The sequence below is a fragment of the Parambassis ranga genome, chromosome 5 (genome assembly GCF_900634625.1).
Source record: "Parambassis ranga chromosome 5, fParRan2.1, whole genome shotgun sequence".
NCBI lineage: Eukaryota > Metazoa > Chordata > Actinopteri > Ambassidae > Parambassis > Parambassis ranga.
In genome coordinates, this window is record NC_041026.1 from 24,395,659 (window position 1) to 24,410,359 (window position 14,701).

Genomic DNA, 14,701 nt, shown 5'->3' on the forward strand with positions numbered 1-14,701 from the left:
ACATCCCATTAAGAATCTGAAAAAATATATAATGCATTCAAATGGTAGAAACTCATAGGAAAGTTCTGTGTCGTGCTGGTGCATGGATCAGATGTTTCTCACCAGCGATCACTGCATACATTAGCCAATATTAGTGACCTCTAGTGAAAATATCAACTCGACATAAATATTAAAGGTGATGCAGACAGATGGATTAATTGTGTTCGTGTGTCCACTGGCACGTCTCTCTTAAAATGCAAAGAAGCCCATCCTAGGTTTATTAATCATCCTATAATGAAGGATCAAACAGAGGGATTCATTAACACAATGTGGACACAGTAAATCAGATACACGAGGGGGAGATGTCCTTCCCGCTAAAGTCGTTACACATAATAACAGGATCTCAGTTTTATGTCTTATTCATGTTCAGAGCACTGCACAGCCATGCACAGAGAGGATAAGTCAAAGCAGTTTTATAGAGTTGTTGTGTTCTGATAATACAATAATATGACGATAGCAGAATGGAAAACACCATAGAACAGAATTTTGGATACAGCTAGTTTGCACCAGGCCAATTAAGACAAGCTTATTAATTCTTCAAACAGGTTTATTCTACTCAAATGGGCCATTGCTCGCTCCCTGACTCTCATGGACTGTTAAGTGGTTTTATAGATGATTGCTGAAGTTATAGAGCTGAGGCATACAGAACAGAACAATTATCAAGTAATTACCACTATAGACCATTATTCAGCTCTCTTTGCCATTGTTAAACCTGAGTGTCATGCAGTGCTTCAGAAAGGCCAAATTTTGCTTGACAATAGATTTTTTGTTCATGACATATGCAAGGTAGAATAACATTTTACAATCATGTAATCAACAACACTTTTAGTTGTGCTTCATTTGTCATTTTTAGTCATGCTCCAAGTGGAGGATCAGTGACCTGTGACTGAAATAAAGCACTCTGACACTGTATGTTTTGCCCGAGTGTGATATGAAATCAATTTAACAAACTAAAGACATGTGCCAAGTATACCATGTGGAGGAAAGCAAAGCAGCCCTCCATGACTGAGCTTCACAGTGTGAGTCCTCTTAATTGAGACTGTCAAAAATAAAGATCAAGTCTCCCTGGATTCTTCTTTCCTCCATTTAAATAGAAAAGGCATCTTCAAGGCTAGAGGGAAAATTATGTTTAAAAACCTACAGTCCACAATAAGCTGCATGACACTTTGAGTGAGGAATAAAAAAACACAACAACACTGTGCTGAACAACTGAGGAGTAATGAACTTAAAAGCTAAATACTGCCCTCTGCTGGATCTTTGGTGTAACCACCGTCTTCGCAATGACAGTGTTGCCTTCCCGGCTATGGGAGTACAGCATTTCACCTTTAAATCATGTAACTGTAGCAAAGTAACCTTTTCTGTCCACTGTTGTCTACCATTTGTAGCTACCGTACATAGTAGATCTACTCATCCAACATTATATCGATGTCCAAATGTATCTTTGTTCTACAATACTGGTATTAATTCCTAAGAAGTCTTGTGTTTACTACTGCTGTCTTATACACTTGAAGTTATCAAAACATGGCGGAGCCGGATGAGCCGTAAGTAGCTGCCGAAGAAACAAGCAAGAAACCCGACAAAGATGCTTTCTAACCTACGAAAGCGCCGCATGAATCAACCTTCTTTTATTCTCTCTTTTTAGGGGGAAGAAAAGAAGCAGAGTAGTGGAGCTGACTGAGAAGTTAGTGATTAATTGCTAGAACTGTCGGAAGGTTTGAGGTTACAAGACAGGAGAAGATTGACGTTAGCTAGAGGAGGAAGCTAAGTGCTGGTTAAAAACAAAACATAAGAGTCACAGGTGTACGGAAACATCTTGGATAGCTGCCTATTAGTAACTAGCGCGTCAATGCAGTCAATATTTGGCGATATAATGAGCAGCTGCTTTAAGCCAGGGGGTACACTGTACCTTCTGACTGTTGACATGTTAGCTATTTACTTAGCCTAGCTACCTGGGAGGTCTTAAGGCAAGAGAAACGCTCACCTGACGTCTAGGCATTATGATAAAAGTGCATGTCTTAGCACGTGTATTTAGTTTTTGGAGATCTGCTTATTGTTGCATGGTCTGCAGTGAACTGTCAATAGATCTCTTAGCAACGTGGAAGGAAATGACAGTATTTCAGATATGATTTCATGTGTTTGCATGTCCTTAGCAGACGTTTGGAATAAATGTGTGTGTGTTGTGATGCATGTATTCTTTCCTTTAATTTTGTAGGATTGTTGTAAATGCTGCTTATGCATCCTCAATGTACGTGTTGTCCTCAGGATGATGGTGGATGGAGTCACCTGTGAGTGGGCGGGTCGATGGAACCATATCACAAAGTTTCTGGAAAGGCCAGGGCCATTCACACATCCGGATTTTGAAGCCAGCACACAGGTTTGTTGTTGTATTTTTTTAATTTGGTCTGTCCTGGGCCTTGTTGTTTTCTTCTGTTGTATAACATTATTATAATCTTTCATTACAGTCTTTAAAGTTTCTGTTAGAAACCTGCAAAATCCTGGTCATTGGTGCAGGAGGTCTGGGATGTGAGCTGCTAAAGGACCTGGTATAATCACTGTTATTACTACATGAAAGGTTTCTTTGAAACTATAACAAATATTACTTTAGTGCCTCACATTACTTGTGTTTCAGGCTTTGTCTGGCTTTCGCAACATCCATGTTGTTGACATGGACACCATTGATGTTTCCAACCTGAATCGACAGTTCCTTTTCAGGTCAGTAGAATTACTTGAAAATGTACATTTCTGGCCTGTATTATGTAATGTATTATGTAATGATTTTAATGTGTGTAAATTGTTTTGCCAGGCCAAAAGATGTAGGTCAACCCAAGGCTAAAGTTGCATCTGATTACATCAACAGCCGTGTACCTGGTTGCTGTGTGGTCCCGTATCCTTTTTGCTGAACCACTGTTGTAATGTTATAGGTAGACACATGATCAGGTGCAGTGGTTAAAATGTCCAGACCAAAATCCAAATAGTTAAAGCATGATCATTTATAAGTAGCTAATCACTGTTCAAGTTCTCCTAAATATTTTGTGCAGACATTTTAAGAAAATCCAAGACTTGGATGAAACATTCTACAGACGTAAGTACGACTTACATGTCTTTTCCACTTTTTCTGTCTGTACAGAATACTTAAAGTAACTAGAATAATAAGTATTTTAAAATATGACTTTGTTTTGTTGTCATCTAGAATTCCATATAGTTGTCTGTGGACTTGACTCAATAGTGGCTAGGAGGTGGATGAATGGTATGCTGGTAAGTTATTTCTCTCCTTTACACAGATTTGTTAACTGAAACTTGAAGACGTGTGTAATCTCTCTGTCCTTCCGTACAGTTGTCTTTGCTAGTGTATGAGGACGGCATTATAAATCCAGGCTCCATCATTCCTCTCATTGATGGTGGTACTGAGGGCTTTAAAGGCAATGCCAGAGTTATTCTACCTGGCATGACAGCTTGCATTGACTGTACACTTGAGCTTTATCCTCCACAGGTAAGGAACCATACAATATATCTGTGTTGTGTTTTAGGGTTTCAGACAGAACGTGTTGACAGGTCATTATAACAGATTGAGGGTTTTTGTTAAAAATCCACCTGTTTGTGCAGATTAACTTCCCCATGTGCACAATAGCCACAATGCCTCGTCTGCCAGAACACTGCATTGAGTATGTACGAATGCTGCTGTGGCCCAAAGAGACACCTTTTGGAGGTAGGACTTGATGCTGCATTCACTATTCTTTCCTACAGATTGTTTAAAATGTTTAAAACATACCTTACAAGACCTGTGAACGAAAGGTTTTTTTTTGTTGTGTGTTGTTGTGTGAATGTGGGTTAGATGGTGTGGCCCTGGATGGAGATGACCCAGAGCACATCCAGTGGGTATACCAGAGATCTCTGGAGAGGGCAGCAGAGTTCAACATAACAGGAGTCACATACAGACTAACACAGGGTGAGCGGTGTATATTTGTATATAAAGTAAAACTCACCACTAGAACACTGTTACATGTATAGCAGTTCATTTTGGAGAAAAGTCAAAGTGCATAACACAAGAAAGAAACTGCTGCTTTGGGAGCTGTTATCTTAGTCTGTAAATTACATATTTGTTTGTGTATTTTCTTCTAATATGAGAATTCTAAGTAAGCAAACATAATTGTATATTGTGTTAAAATGTTTCAGGTGTTGTAAAGAGAATAATCCCCGCTGTAGCATCTACTAATGCTGTCATTGCTGGTAAGTTAGCAAGATAAATGTGTGGTTGTATCATTGTGGACCTGTGTGTAATTGATGCCTCTAAGCAAATTGTGAGTTACCGTAATCATTTTCAAACAATGCAAAGTAAACAAACATGTACCCGGATGTAATGCTTGATATACGTTTTATCCAACCCAGCTGCCTGCGCAACAGAAGTCTTCAAAATAGCATCAAGGTGAGTTAGAAACCATATTCAAATATTTATTTGTTTTTTTAAATGCACCTTTCAGCATTTCTCATGTTTTGACCTGTTTCATGCAGTGCCTATGTACCTCTCAATAACTACATGGTCTTCAATGATGTTGATGGCCTGTACACCTACACCTTTGAAGCAGAACAGAAGGTTTGTTCCAAACGTGCATCTGCAAATGTATATTAACCCCAGTAAGTAAGTTATTTGAGGTATGTTTGTGTTTAGGAAAACTGTTCAGCCTGCAGCCAAATACCTCTGGACCTGCACTTTTCTCCATCTTCCAAACTCCAGGAGGTGTTGGACTATCTGACTGAGAGTGCCTCTCTGTAAGTTAGCCTCCCTTTTTACTGTTACTCACCGCCATTTAATTTTTTAAAAAGCAAATTCTACAATGTGTTCAACTGTAACCTTTTTTTCAGACAAATGAAATCACCTGCTATAACAGCGACAGTAAAAGGGAAGAACAAAACATTATATTTACAGGTAATGTACCTCTAATTTTATGTGGATGTGTGTCTGTTAAGTTCAGTCTCATGATTAATGTGAGGTGTCTTCTAATAAATTAGGTAATCATGCAAGTGTTGGCTTGAACCGACATATTTTGTTTTACAGTCTGTTGCTTCAATTGAACAGAGGACACGGCCAAATCTGTCCAAAACCCTGAAGGGTGAGGAGCTTTGCTTACCCAAGCATACGCTTATAATTGGTCAAATGAAACCATTACAAATGTCTTAAATATGGTGTAAACATGTTTTTTTCCAGAGCTGGAACTGACTGATGGACAAGAAGTGGCTGTAGCTGATGTCACTACACCCCAGACGATGTTGTTCAGACTCTGCTTTACCTCATAGGACAAACCCAAGCACTCCTGCAACCCATCCCATCATCAACAAGGTGTTTACAGCGTATTCAGTCACACTGTCAGTGATTATTTAACTGATTCATTTGAAAGGTTTTTGCACTGAAATAAGTTCTGGTGATGCTGTTTGAGTTCTGCATTAATCGGCATTAATCAATCTTTATTGCAGTTGCGAACATGTTCTGTGTAAACACTGAGACAAGCAAGGCTGACTTTTTAAAATGTTATCCTGTGTTAACTCCAATGTATTTATTTCAGCTTTTTTTATTTTATTTTTTTAGGTATTTTAGGCACTTAAGTGGCAATCGGCAGACTTGTTATGATGTATGTACTGGAATAAAATGTTTTTCTTACAGTCTGTTTACAAATGTGTCAGTTACATTCAACTGCTGAGCAACATCATCAGTCACAGCTGAAGTTCTGTTTTAACCATCTTTTATATATATGGGCATCTAGCCCATATATGAAACCTATTATTTTGCACTGAACTCCTGTTCTGAAGCTCATTACTGATATTTGTACTATCATCATATCAGATTTTAATTTAACAATAGTAACACGCACAGTAAGTACAGTTTGATCAGTGGACTTTTTTATTAAATGTAAATAAAAAATGCACTCAGTAGCTACTGATGTCAAATTACACTTTAAACAATACAGTACGTGTAGCTATGAATAGGTTTATGAAAACAATTGAACGTTTGGGTGGGGAACTGAACTGCTGAAAGAGAAGAATAAAGAAACCCAATAAAAATCAGTGTGTCTTATTTATTGTCTTATTTGTCTATTCTAGTGATAGAATCTAGCTTTATTTTTGTGTTACTTAGTTATATGTCATAGATCCTATTGCCATCAAAATCATAGTTTTCCATAAAAATATTAAGACATGGAATAAAAGATATGTGAACTGAAATTATGTGTTTTTCGTTCCATGTGCTAATACAATTCTACGTAGTTATGAAGTTACTTTGGTTTGAGCTGAACATCATGATTTATTGATAATTATTAAGTGAAACGAGGCTTCATCCGCCTCACCCCCTATCCTGGACCTGACGTCACCGTGCTACGTGGAAAGGAAGTGGCTATCAAGCTAATGCTAGCCGTGCTACAAGTTGAGAGCGACCAAAACAAACGATGACGGCCGAGCAGAAGAGCTGCAAAAAGCTTGGATTAACTCTGGGAATACATTTCATGTGACAGTTACGGTAGAGTTCTAGACGCGGTACTAAGGATACCTGTTTTTTTTCTACATGACTGACCAGTAGCAAGTTTTGCGATTTGAGTAGCAGCTTTCGAGCTGAGACTACCTGGCACTGTACCACAGTGTTATGCGTTAGCTAAATTACAGCTTTGCTAACTAGCTATGCGCTAGCTAGCTGTCAACAGAGGTTTTTGGTCAGTATCGAGCTTTGACATTAGGAAATATTCGCATCAGCGCTGGTTAGCAAAACATGTAGAGACGGATAAAGTACAGCAATCGTGTGATAACGTTGAATTCGTCTTAGATTCAGTGTAACAAAGTGTAAACTGGATTTTCCTTGCTTGCTAGCTTCATTATTAAAATGAGTTGGTTCAACGCATCTCACCTGTCTAGCTTCGCTAAACAAGCTTTAACAACAGCTCAGAAGTCAATAGACCGTGTTCTGGATATCAAAGAAGAGGACCAATGGAGTGACACAACCATAATGCCGTACGACGGTAAGTATTGTGTTGAGCTGTAACAGCTGATGTAGTCATATGCAAATGTAAGATACAGCACTTTAGACTAAAACGTATATACTTACATACTTTTGTCAGATGTCACGTTACCTGGAAAGCTTTCATTAAGTGGAGGATGGGGAATGACACAATGGGAGGCGCCCACTGAAGAAAAGACCACCACTCCTCCTCCTTCTTCAGAGGCAATTACTACTCCTGTCACTCGTACTGTTGTGGATGAATCTGAAAACTTTTTCAGTGCCTTTCTGTCATCCGGAGATATACAAGGTGTCACCAAATCACAGGTAGTGTCGGTACCTCCTTCCAAGTGTCAAAGGCGTCCACAAGTGAAGGAGAAGAAAAGCATCGAGGTTATCCCCCTAAAAGATGCTGAGAGTGAAAAGTCTGAAGCAGCTGATAAGTGTCATGAGAGTCAGACATCTGCTGCTGAGAACCAGATTTTGGAGTCCTCACCAGTAGCACCTTATGCAGACACTATTCTTCTGCAACCAGTTTCTCCTGTTTCTTCTTCCAGCGATCTTCCTTGTGACTCTGACAGTAAAACAACCATTGTAAAAACAGATGTTAGCTCAACAGATTCTGTACACTCAAAAATAGAACAGTCACAGACTCCATCAGAACAACACGGACAGCTGGATTCACCTGAACCTTCCAACTCTGAACCTAAGAGCTCAACCCCTTCTGAGCCTTTGCTTGTCACATCATCTAAGGAAGTACTCCTAGAGCAAAAAGACACAAAGGTGGAGGATCGCCAAAATGATACACCCTCTCCTCCAGTCAGTGCGTTCTCCTCAGGAACCTCTACCACCAGTGACATTGAAGTGCTTGATCATGAGAGTGTGTTGAGTGAGAGCTCAGCCAGCTCAAGACAAGAAACTGGTGAGGGAAAAGCCGGCCTTCACCTAATGCAGGGCTCCTTCCAGCTTCTCACTGCCTCCACCTGTGGAGATTTCCCCAGACTGGAGGACTACCCTAAACTCACAGAGAGCTGTGGTTCCTCCTCGGATGCATTTGAGCGTATTGATTCCTTTAGTGTGCAGTCACTGGATAGCCGCAGTGTTAGCGAGGTCAACTCAGATGATGAGATCCCGGGCAGCCGAACTCTAGCGTCTGTCACTGCGGGCCCTGCTTTAACAGTGCCATGTCAGAAACAGGAAAGTGAAGTGGTGGAGACGGAAGGTGGGGGAGAAGAGGATGAAGAAGAGGGATTCACTGAATCAGTGAGAGAGCAGTCGCTGGATGAGATGGAGGAGAGTGGACGAAGTGCAACGCCTGTGAATAGTGAGCAGCCAGAAGAAGTGTCAATTCAGGAATCTGAAGCTAATGTCCTGTCTGATTCCACCTTCAATGCTCAAGAGTCGATCACGCCACCGATCACTGAAGAGATGAAAAGTGTCTCAACAGTTCAGATACTGGAGTTTCAAAAGGTAATATGAGTTCAAATATGTTCCTAGATACTGTTGAATACACTAGAGATAAACAGCCTGCAGCAAATAACTTAGTAACAACACCTGAGCAAGCAAATGTGAGAAATACACTTAATATAACCAGTCCTGTGTATGCATCAGCAATGAAGTAACATGCAAAATCCAATATTCTTTCAAGGTTGTTTTTATGACAATAGTTGAAAATTAATTATCTCTCAATTGACTTTCTAAAAACTGTCTGAGGGGGGCAAACAGTGGTGTGATGCAGAGCTCTTTAATTACTTTTTAACTTTGTTGTGCTGTTTTTGTCTCTGTGTTAAAAGCTTCATAAAGAGATGAAAGAAAATATCAATGATAAAAATGTCAATGACATGAATAGAATGGGGCAATTATCTTTTTAATGTTTGCATAAATGTATATTAATTTATTTCCATTCATGTACAAAACTAAAAGCCACAGGACAAAACATCTGATGTCAGAAAAGACAACAAAAGAGAACAGGAAGCTTTCATTGGTCTACAGTCAGATATCTGTTTACCCCAAAAGCCACAGAAATCACACAATTATTGTAAAAACAACAGCGTATATTTAAACACTAACCCACTGATTTTTTTTTAAATCCAATATTTTGGGACATTTCTGTAAATTCAGTCATTGTGGACCATGTTGTAGGTTATTGATGAGCTGTCAAGTCGCCTCGAGAAGAGAGAGTCTCAGCTGCTGGCAGTTAGCAAAGACAAGGCCAAGCTGGAGGAGGAGTGTGATAATCTGAAAGAGTGAGTATGTGCTACACACAGCTGGTTTGTCTCTGCAGGGAGCTGCTCTTGATGGTATTCATCTCAGTGTATCTGAATGCTTCAGATTATGTAAGGTGTACATGTCTAAAATTCCACCTTGGCCTTCAGGCTATTTAGATTTTAAAAATGAGCTCCAAACTTAATGAGTTTTTTTAATTCTCTAGTGAAGTGATTGGCTTGAAGGAAGAGAGCTCCACTGTTCAGTCCTTAAAAGATGAGTTCACCCAGCGTATTGCGGATGCAGAACGGAAGGCACAGCTGGCCTGCAAAGAAAGAGACATAGCCAAAAAGGTAACTCAGATATTAAAGATCCTCATCTGTTGTTTCTTTATCTGTCATCCCATGTCCAGAAGGTTTTTATCCATTAATTCATATAGACATGCATTCAATTGTATCATGTCTAGCAAGGCTGTGTTTTTCTGTGCTACAGGAGATAAAGGGCTTAAGAGAGGAGCTTTCTACGAGACTAAACTCCAATAACACAATGGAGATCATCAAAGAGAAGGAGGAGCAGATCAGAGGTTTACTGGAAGAAGGTAAGGCTCATTTACAGAATAGACTATACAGACAATAAAGACAGTATGCATGCATACTACTTAAGCTGATTTTAATATATCCCACATTTCATGTAGTATTTTAGATATTTTATCTTCTTATTCTTATTCTACTTCACAATGACAAAAGCGTGTCAAGTAATTTTAACATCACACAAAATTATTTATTGCAGCTCAAAAACACGTAGAAATAATTAGCTGGTTTTACCTCAATGTGATACTACAGTATGTACAGGCAGAGCTATAGGTTTAGTTTGCTTTAAAATCGCTGACTAAGTGTCTGTCACTTTCAGGTGAAAAGCTGTCCAAGCAGCAGCTGCAGCACAGCAACATCATCAAGAAACTGCGCGTGAAGGAAAAGGAGAGTGACACAAAGATCACTAAGCAACAGAAGAAAATCACAGAGCAGGAGGAAGAGCTCAGACACCTGCAGCAGGTCAGCTTCTAATATAATGTGAAACATGACAGGAGTTAGGGGGCATTTGTGAAATGACTGGTTAAGACAAGGGTGAGGAATTTTCCATGTTTTAAAGGTAGGGTAAGAGATTTTGAAAACTCAGTGAGAGTCAGCCAGATTTTGAAAGTAAACACACGCCCCTTTCTCTCGGAGCTCACCCTGAAGCCACGCCTCCCAACCAGTCTGTGACTTCAGAGCAGGAAGAGAGTGACAACCAGCCAACTATACACGCAGGGGCGCCTCGTAGGATTGGCTGATATTGTTAGCGTTTTATAGCTTCCACAGATGATTCATATTCTTCTTTTTAATGCGAAACTGCCGAACTAATCGGTTGCTATCGGGTTGTAAAGAGAAGTTACACTAATTTAACAAAGTGCATCAGAATGAAATCTCCTACCCTACCTTTAACAAAATGAACAACACACCTTTATTTTATAACATACAGTGTTTTGCACTCTTCAGTGAATTAGTATACATGTGTAGATAGTAGTAGTGTTTTAATGTGATGTGTTTAGGTTCTAGATGGTAAAGAGGAAGTGGAAAAACAGCACAGGGAGAACATCAAGAAGCTGAATGCTGTGGTGGAGCGCCAGGAGAAGGAGCTGAGCAGGCTGCAGTCTGACTCTGAGGAGCTGCAGGAGACAAACAGGAGTCTCCAGGCTGCTTTAGACAACTCTTACAAGTAAACATTGACACACCTTGATATTTATCTACCTTCATAAGCCAGCCATTATGTTTTATTGCACTTTGCACTTCACAGCTGTTGCACGTTTATTATGATACCGTATAACTGAGGTTGAAGTTTTTAATTTCCACAGAGTAATTTGAGGGTGTTTACTTCCACACTAAGTGAACAACAAAGAACGCTTTTATACATAATTCCCTATTTCACATCATTTAATAGGTGGAATAAAGGATTTTTAACAGTACAGTGAGCTTTTTAGAAGTGCATCTGTTATTAATACCAACACACTGGCCCACCCCACCTAATGTGATTCCAAAGCAAGTAATATGCGACTAAATAAACTCACTGTATTTTTTGTGTTTAACCAAAGCTAAAGTTTTGGAGCTATATCAAGTGACAGTTTTTATAGAGCAAAGTGTTCCCATTTAAAAAAAACACAAACATAGAAAATGCCCTTTTAAATTGATCTAGTTTCATCAAACGCCATTTTAGTGTAAGTTCTACCAATGAAGGCTGTCTGTTCCAAGACTGAGTTGAAAAAAGTCAACCAAACCATTAACATACTTTAAGGTGATAAATACTTTATAGGCATGTTATTTTAAATCAGTTGTGTACATATGTACAGCTAAATAACAACAAATGTTTCTCTTATATTACCTGTGGAGATTGTATCGTAATTGGTAACACTAGTAATGGTGTTTTCACTGTTATAGGGAGCTGGCAGATCTTCACAAGGCAAATGCCAGCAAAGCCAGTGAAGTAGAAGAGGCAGCTCTGAGCAGGGAGACACAGGCCAAAGAGCAGCTGAGTCTGGCTCTTGAGAAAGCCCAGGAGGAGGCCAGGATACAACAGGAGGCACTGGTCAACCAGGTAACACAGACTAATACTGTAAACACATATTTGGCCTTGATAAATCTCACATGGGAGTCAGTGGCGCAGCTATAATTTGTATGTAATGGTGTTCGAAGTAGGCAGGTTTTAAAGTTTCTTACGCTCACTTATTTGGCAAATGATTCAGAACAGCATCTGAATGATTTCTCTAGCTTGTCTATGTCACTGACATTACATCACTATCTCTTTCTAATACTGCTTACAGGTGGCTGATCTGAGGCTTGCTCTGCAGAGAGCTGAGCAGCAGCAGGCTAGAAAAGAAGATTACTTGAGGGAAGAAATCAGTGAGCTTCAGCAGGTAACAAAATGTGCTTGATATAATGTGGCCAACCACGCGGTCTGTTTATGATAAAAGCCATATATGATCACAAAAACCAAAATTAAAGGAGCATGATTGATTAAATGCATGTCTGTGTCATTTCAGAGACTTCAGGAGGCAGAGACAAGGAACCAGGAGCTCAGCCAGAGTGTCACCTCAGCCACACGGCCCCTGCTGCGACAGATTGAAAATCTGCAGGCCTCACTGGGTGGACAAACCGCTTCCTGGGAAAAACTTGAGAAGAATATTTCTGACAGGCTAGGTGAGAAGCAAGAGGCAGGAGAGGCATCAATTACCAAAGACAGAACAGAGTTATATAAGCGCTTCTTGTCTTTTTGTTCTCCTTCTTTGTGTCAACAGCTGATGCCCAGGCACAGCTGGCTGTTGCTGTAGAGAAGGAGCGATCAGCAACAGAGGAACTGTTGTCCATCAAGTCTCAGATGGCTTCTTTGGAATCCCAGAATTCCTTGCTCCGCCAGGAAAAAGCCAGGTCCCTGGCACAGCTTGAGGCCGAGAAGAACAAGAGAGAGAAAGTGGAGGATGAAAGCAACCGGTAATGAAAAGTTAAAAAACACTACAGATGAGAAGATTCTATGTTCTATAGCACAAGTCATTGTAACCAATTTCCTTATCATTGTTAGCATCTTTCTTTGCTTGGTGAAAATCCTTTCTCCAACAGAGGAAAAGATATGTAACAGTCCAGTGACACTGTTATGCATCAATTGGTAGCATGTCAGAGAGGTTCTCTACTTAAATACTGCTTCTTATTTTACATAGGGAACATGTTGAGTTGGAAAATCTGCGAGGAGAACACAGTCGGTTGCTAGAAGAGGCCAAGAAAGAAAAGGTAATACAATAATCTTTTCTTCTCATGTTTTTGTCCTATATGTAACATGTAGGTCCTCATGTGCATCTTTTTATTCCTTCCGCTAGCTGCTCCTGACCAATCAGCTAGAAATGGAGAAGATGAAGGTGGAACAAGAAAAGAAAAAATGCTACTTGGCACAAGAGGCACTCAAGGAAAAGGTTCAAGACATTTTTTGAATGTTTGCATTCCATATGTAATTTGTTCATTCAGTCCAAACACATTCATTTCATTTCTGTCCTGTCAGGAACGCAAAGCAATGACCCACTCAGTCGGAGAGCCTCCAGCATCTTCCACACCTTCCCTGTCCCGCTCTAGCTCCATCAGTGGAGCAGACAATGCTGGGCTGCACACTTCTATTTTTTCCCAGGTACACCTGACTGCTCTCATAATGAAAACCTCTCAGTTTGAACAGGCTTGCTTTATACCCGTTGTTTTGTTCTTACAGGATGACTCTTTAGACCACTCCTTGGGCACCATGACCATGTCACTGAGTGGGACCAATCTTTATGAGGTTGCCAGATTATCTGGAGGCTCTAGCATCATGGAGAACCTTCAATCTCAACTCAAACTGAGAGAAGGAGAGATTGCACAGCTGCAGGTGCTGTAGTTCAGAGCAGTCCCTGTGAGCCTGTGTCAGTGTTTTTTTCTTGTCTGTTTTTTAACACTTCCTCTTTGTCTTCTTAGCTTGAGATCACCAGTCTGGAGAGGAGCCGCTCTGTGATGGCAGAGGAACTAGTTCGACTCACAAATCAAAATGATGAGATGGATGAGAAGGTGAAGGAAATCCCCAAGCTGAAAATTCAGCTCAAGGTACAGGGTTAGAGGTTAAAGGTCATTGTTGTGACAGAGGAGCCTGAATTAGCTCTGTCTCAACTGTATTTTTGATACGTTGTATATTTGCAGAGATTCTTCTAATGTGTGTGTTTCAGGATTTGGAGCAAAGACACAACACCATCCTGCAGATGTATGGAGAAAAGGCTGAGGAAGCAGAAGAGCTGAGACTGGATCTGGAAGATGTAAAGAATATGTACAAAACCCAGATTGATGAGCTGCTGAAGAACCAGAAATAAAGTAGTTTCACTCACCTTGTTACTTCAGCTGATGGCCTACACCAAAACTTATTTACAAAAAAAGGAAAAAAACAAAGTGGAATCACTGTGTCATAAGAAAATTTGTTCATCTTATTTTATTTTAATTAATGATTATATATATATTTAAGTGGGGATGTTGGTATTATGCAATGCATAGTACAGAATCTGTATGAAGGTTAGGCACACTTTGTGATTCAATCATACATTCAAAATCGTATAAACTACTTTAGGCATTTCTCATGATTGAACCTTTGACATAGTATTGTATCAACAGTTTGTAACTGTATACAATGGTGAAGGTTTTTTGCACTATACAAATTCATCATTTCTTAATGAATATTAAGAATAGTTTAAGAAATATATTGAAAAATATTGTACAGAGAAATTTATGTATTGTTCCTAACTCCTTACAAATCACAAAATGTGGTGTACACCTGAGTCATCTGAAATCCTCAAGACTGGATTTTAAAGTGTATACATATTGTAAATGAATAAACATTTATTTGGGTGGTGAGAAATACTGTCATATTTTAATTTGGAAAGATCACACTAAC

At 39.6% G+C, this 14,701-nt stretch overlaps 2 protein-coding genes across 3 annotated transcripts; both read left to right on the top strand.

Moving 5' to 3' along the window:
- Positions 1 to 1,493: 1,493 nt before the first annotated feature.
- uba3 (ubiquitin-like modifier activating enzyme 3) lies at positions 1,494 to 5,694 on the top strand. 2 transcript variants are annotated; one of them, XM_028406086.1, is made up of 18 exons: positions 1,494 to 1,580; positions 1,682 to 1,720; positions 2,302 to 2,413; positions 2,502 to 2,582; positions 2,669 to 2,751; positions 2,843 to 2,923; positions 3,078 to 3,121; positions 3,230 to 3,294; positions 3,374 to 3,529; positions 3,643 to 3,745; positions 3,872 to 3,985; positions 4,213 to 4,266; positions 4,426 to 4,462; positions 4,549 to 4,630; positions 4,706 to 4,806; positions 4,900 to 4,963; positions 5,093 to 5,147; positions 5,243 to 5,694. In XM_028406086.1, the coding sequence occupies exons 1-18, from the start codon at positions 1,561 to 1,563 to the stop codon at positions 5,329 to 5,331; spliced, it is 1,380 nt and encodes a 459-aa protein (XP_028261887.1). In that variant the 5' UTR covers positions 1,494 to 1,560; the 3' UTR covers positions 5,332 to 5,694. The 2 variants fall into 2 exon arrangements, with proteins under 2 accessions (XP_028261887.1, XP_028261888.1); XM_028406087.1 differs by lacking the exon at positions 1,682 to 1,720 and having other exon boundaries at positions 1,558 to 1,580.
- Positions 5,695 to 6,420: 726 nt separating this feature from the next.
- Positions 6,421 to 14,665, top strand: tmf1 (TATA element modulatory factor 1). Its single transcript, XM_028406742.1, has 17 exons — positions 6,421 to 7,037; positions 7,137 to 8,485; positions 9,158 to 9,261; positions 9,447 to 9,573; positions 9,713 to 9,818; positions 10,130 to 10,272; positions 10,809 to 10,975; positions 11,692 to 11,848; positions 12,075 to 12,167; positions 12,294 to 12,450; positions 12,549 to 12,741; positions 12,966 to 13,035; positions 13,122 to 13,214; positions 13,301 to 13,423; positions 13,502 to 13,654; positions 13,741 to 13,866; positions 13,986 to 14,665. Exons 1-17 carry the CDS (start codon positions 6,902 to 6,904, stop codon positions 14,124 to 14,126), a joined length of 3,438 nt encoding a protein of 1,145 aa, XP_028262543.1. The 5' UTR covers positions 6,421 to 6,901; the 3' UTR covers positions 14,127 to 14,665.
- The last annotated feature ends 36 nt before the right edge of the window (positions 14,666 to 14,701 follow it).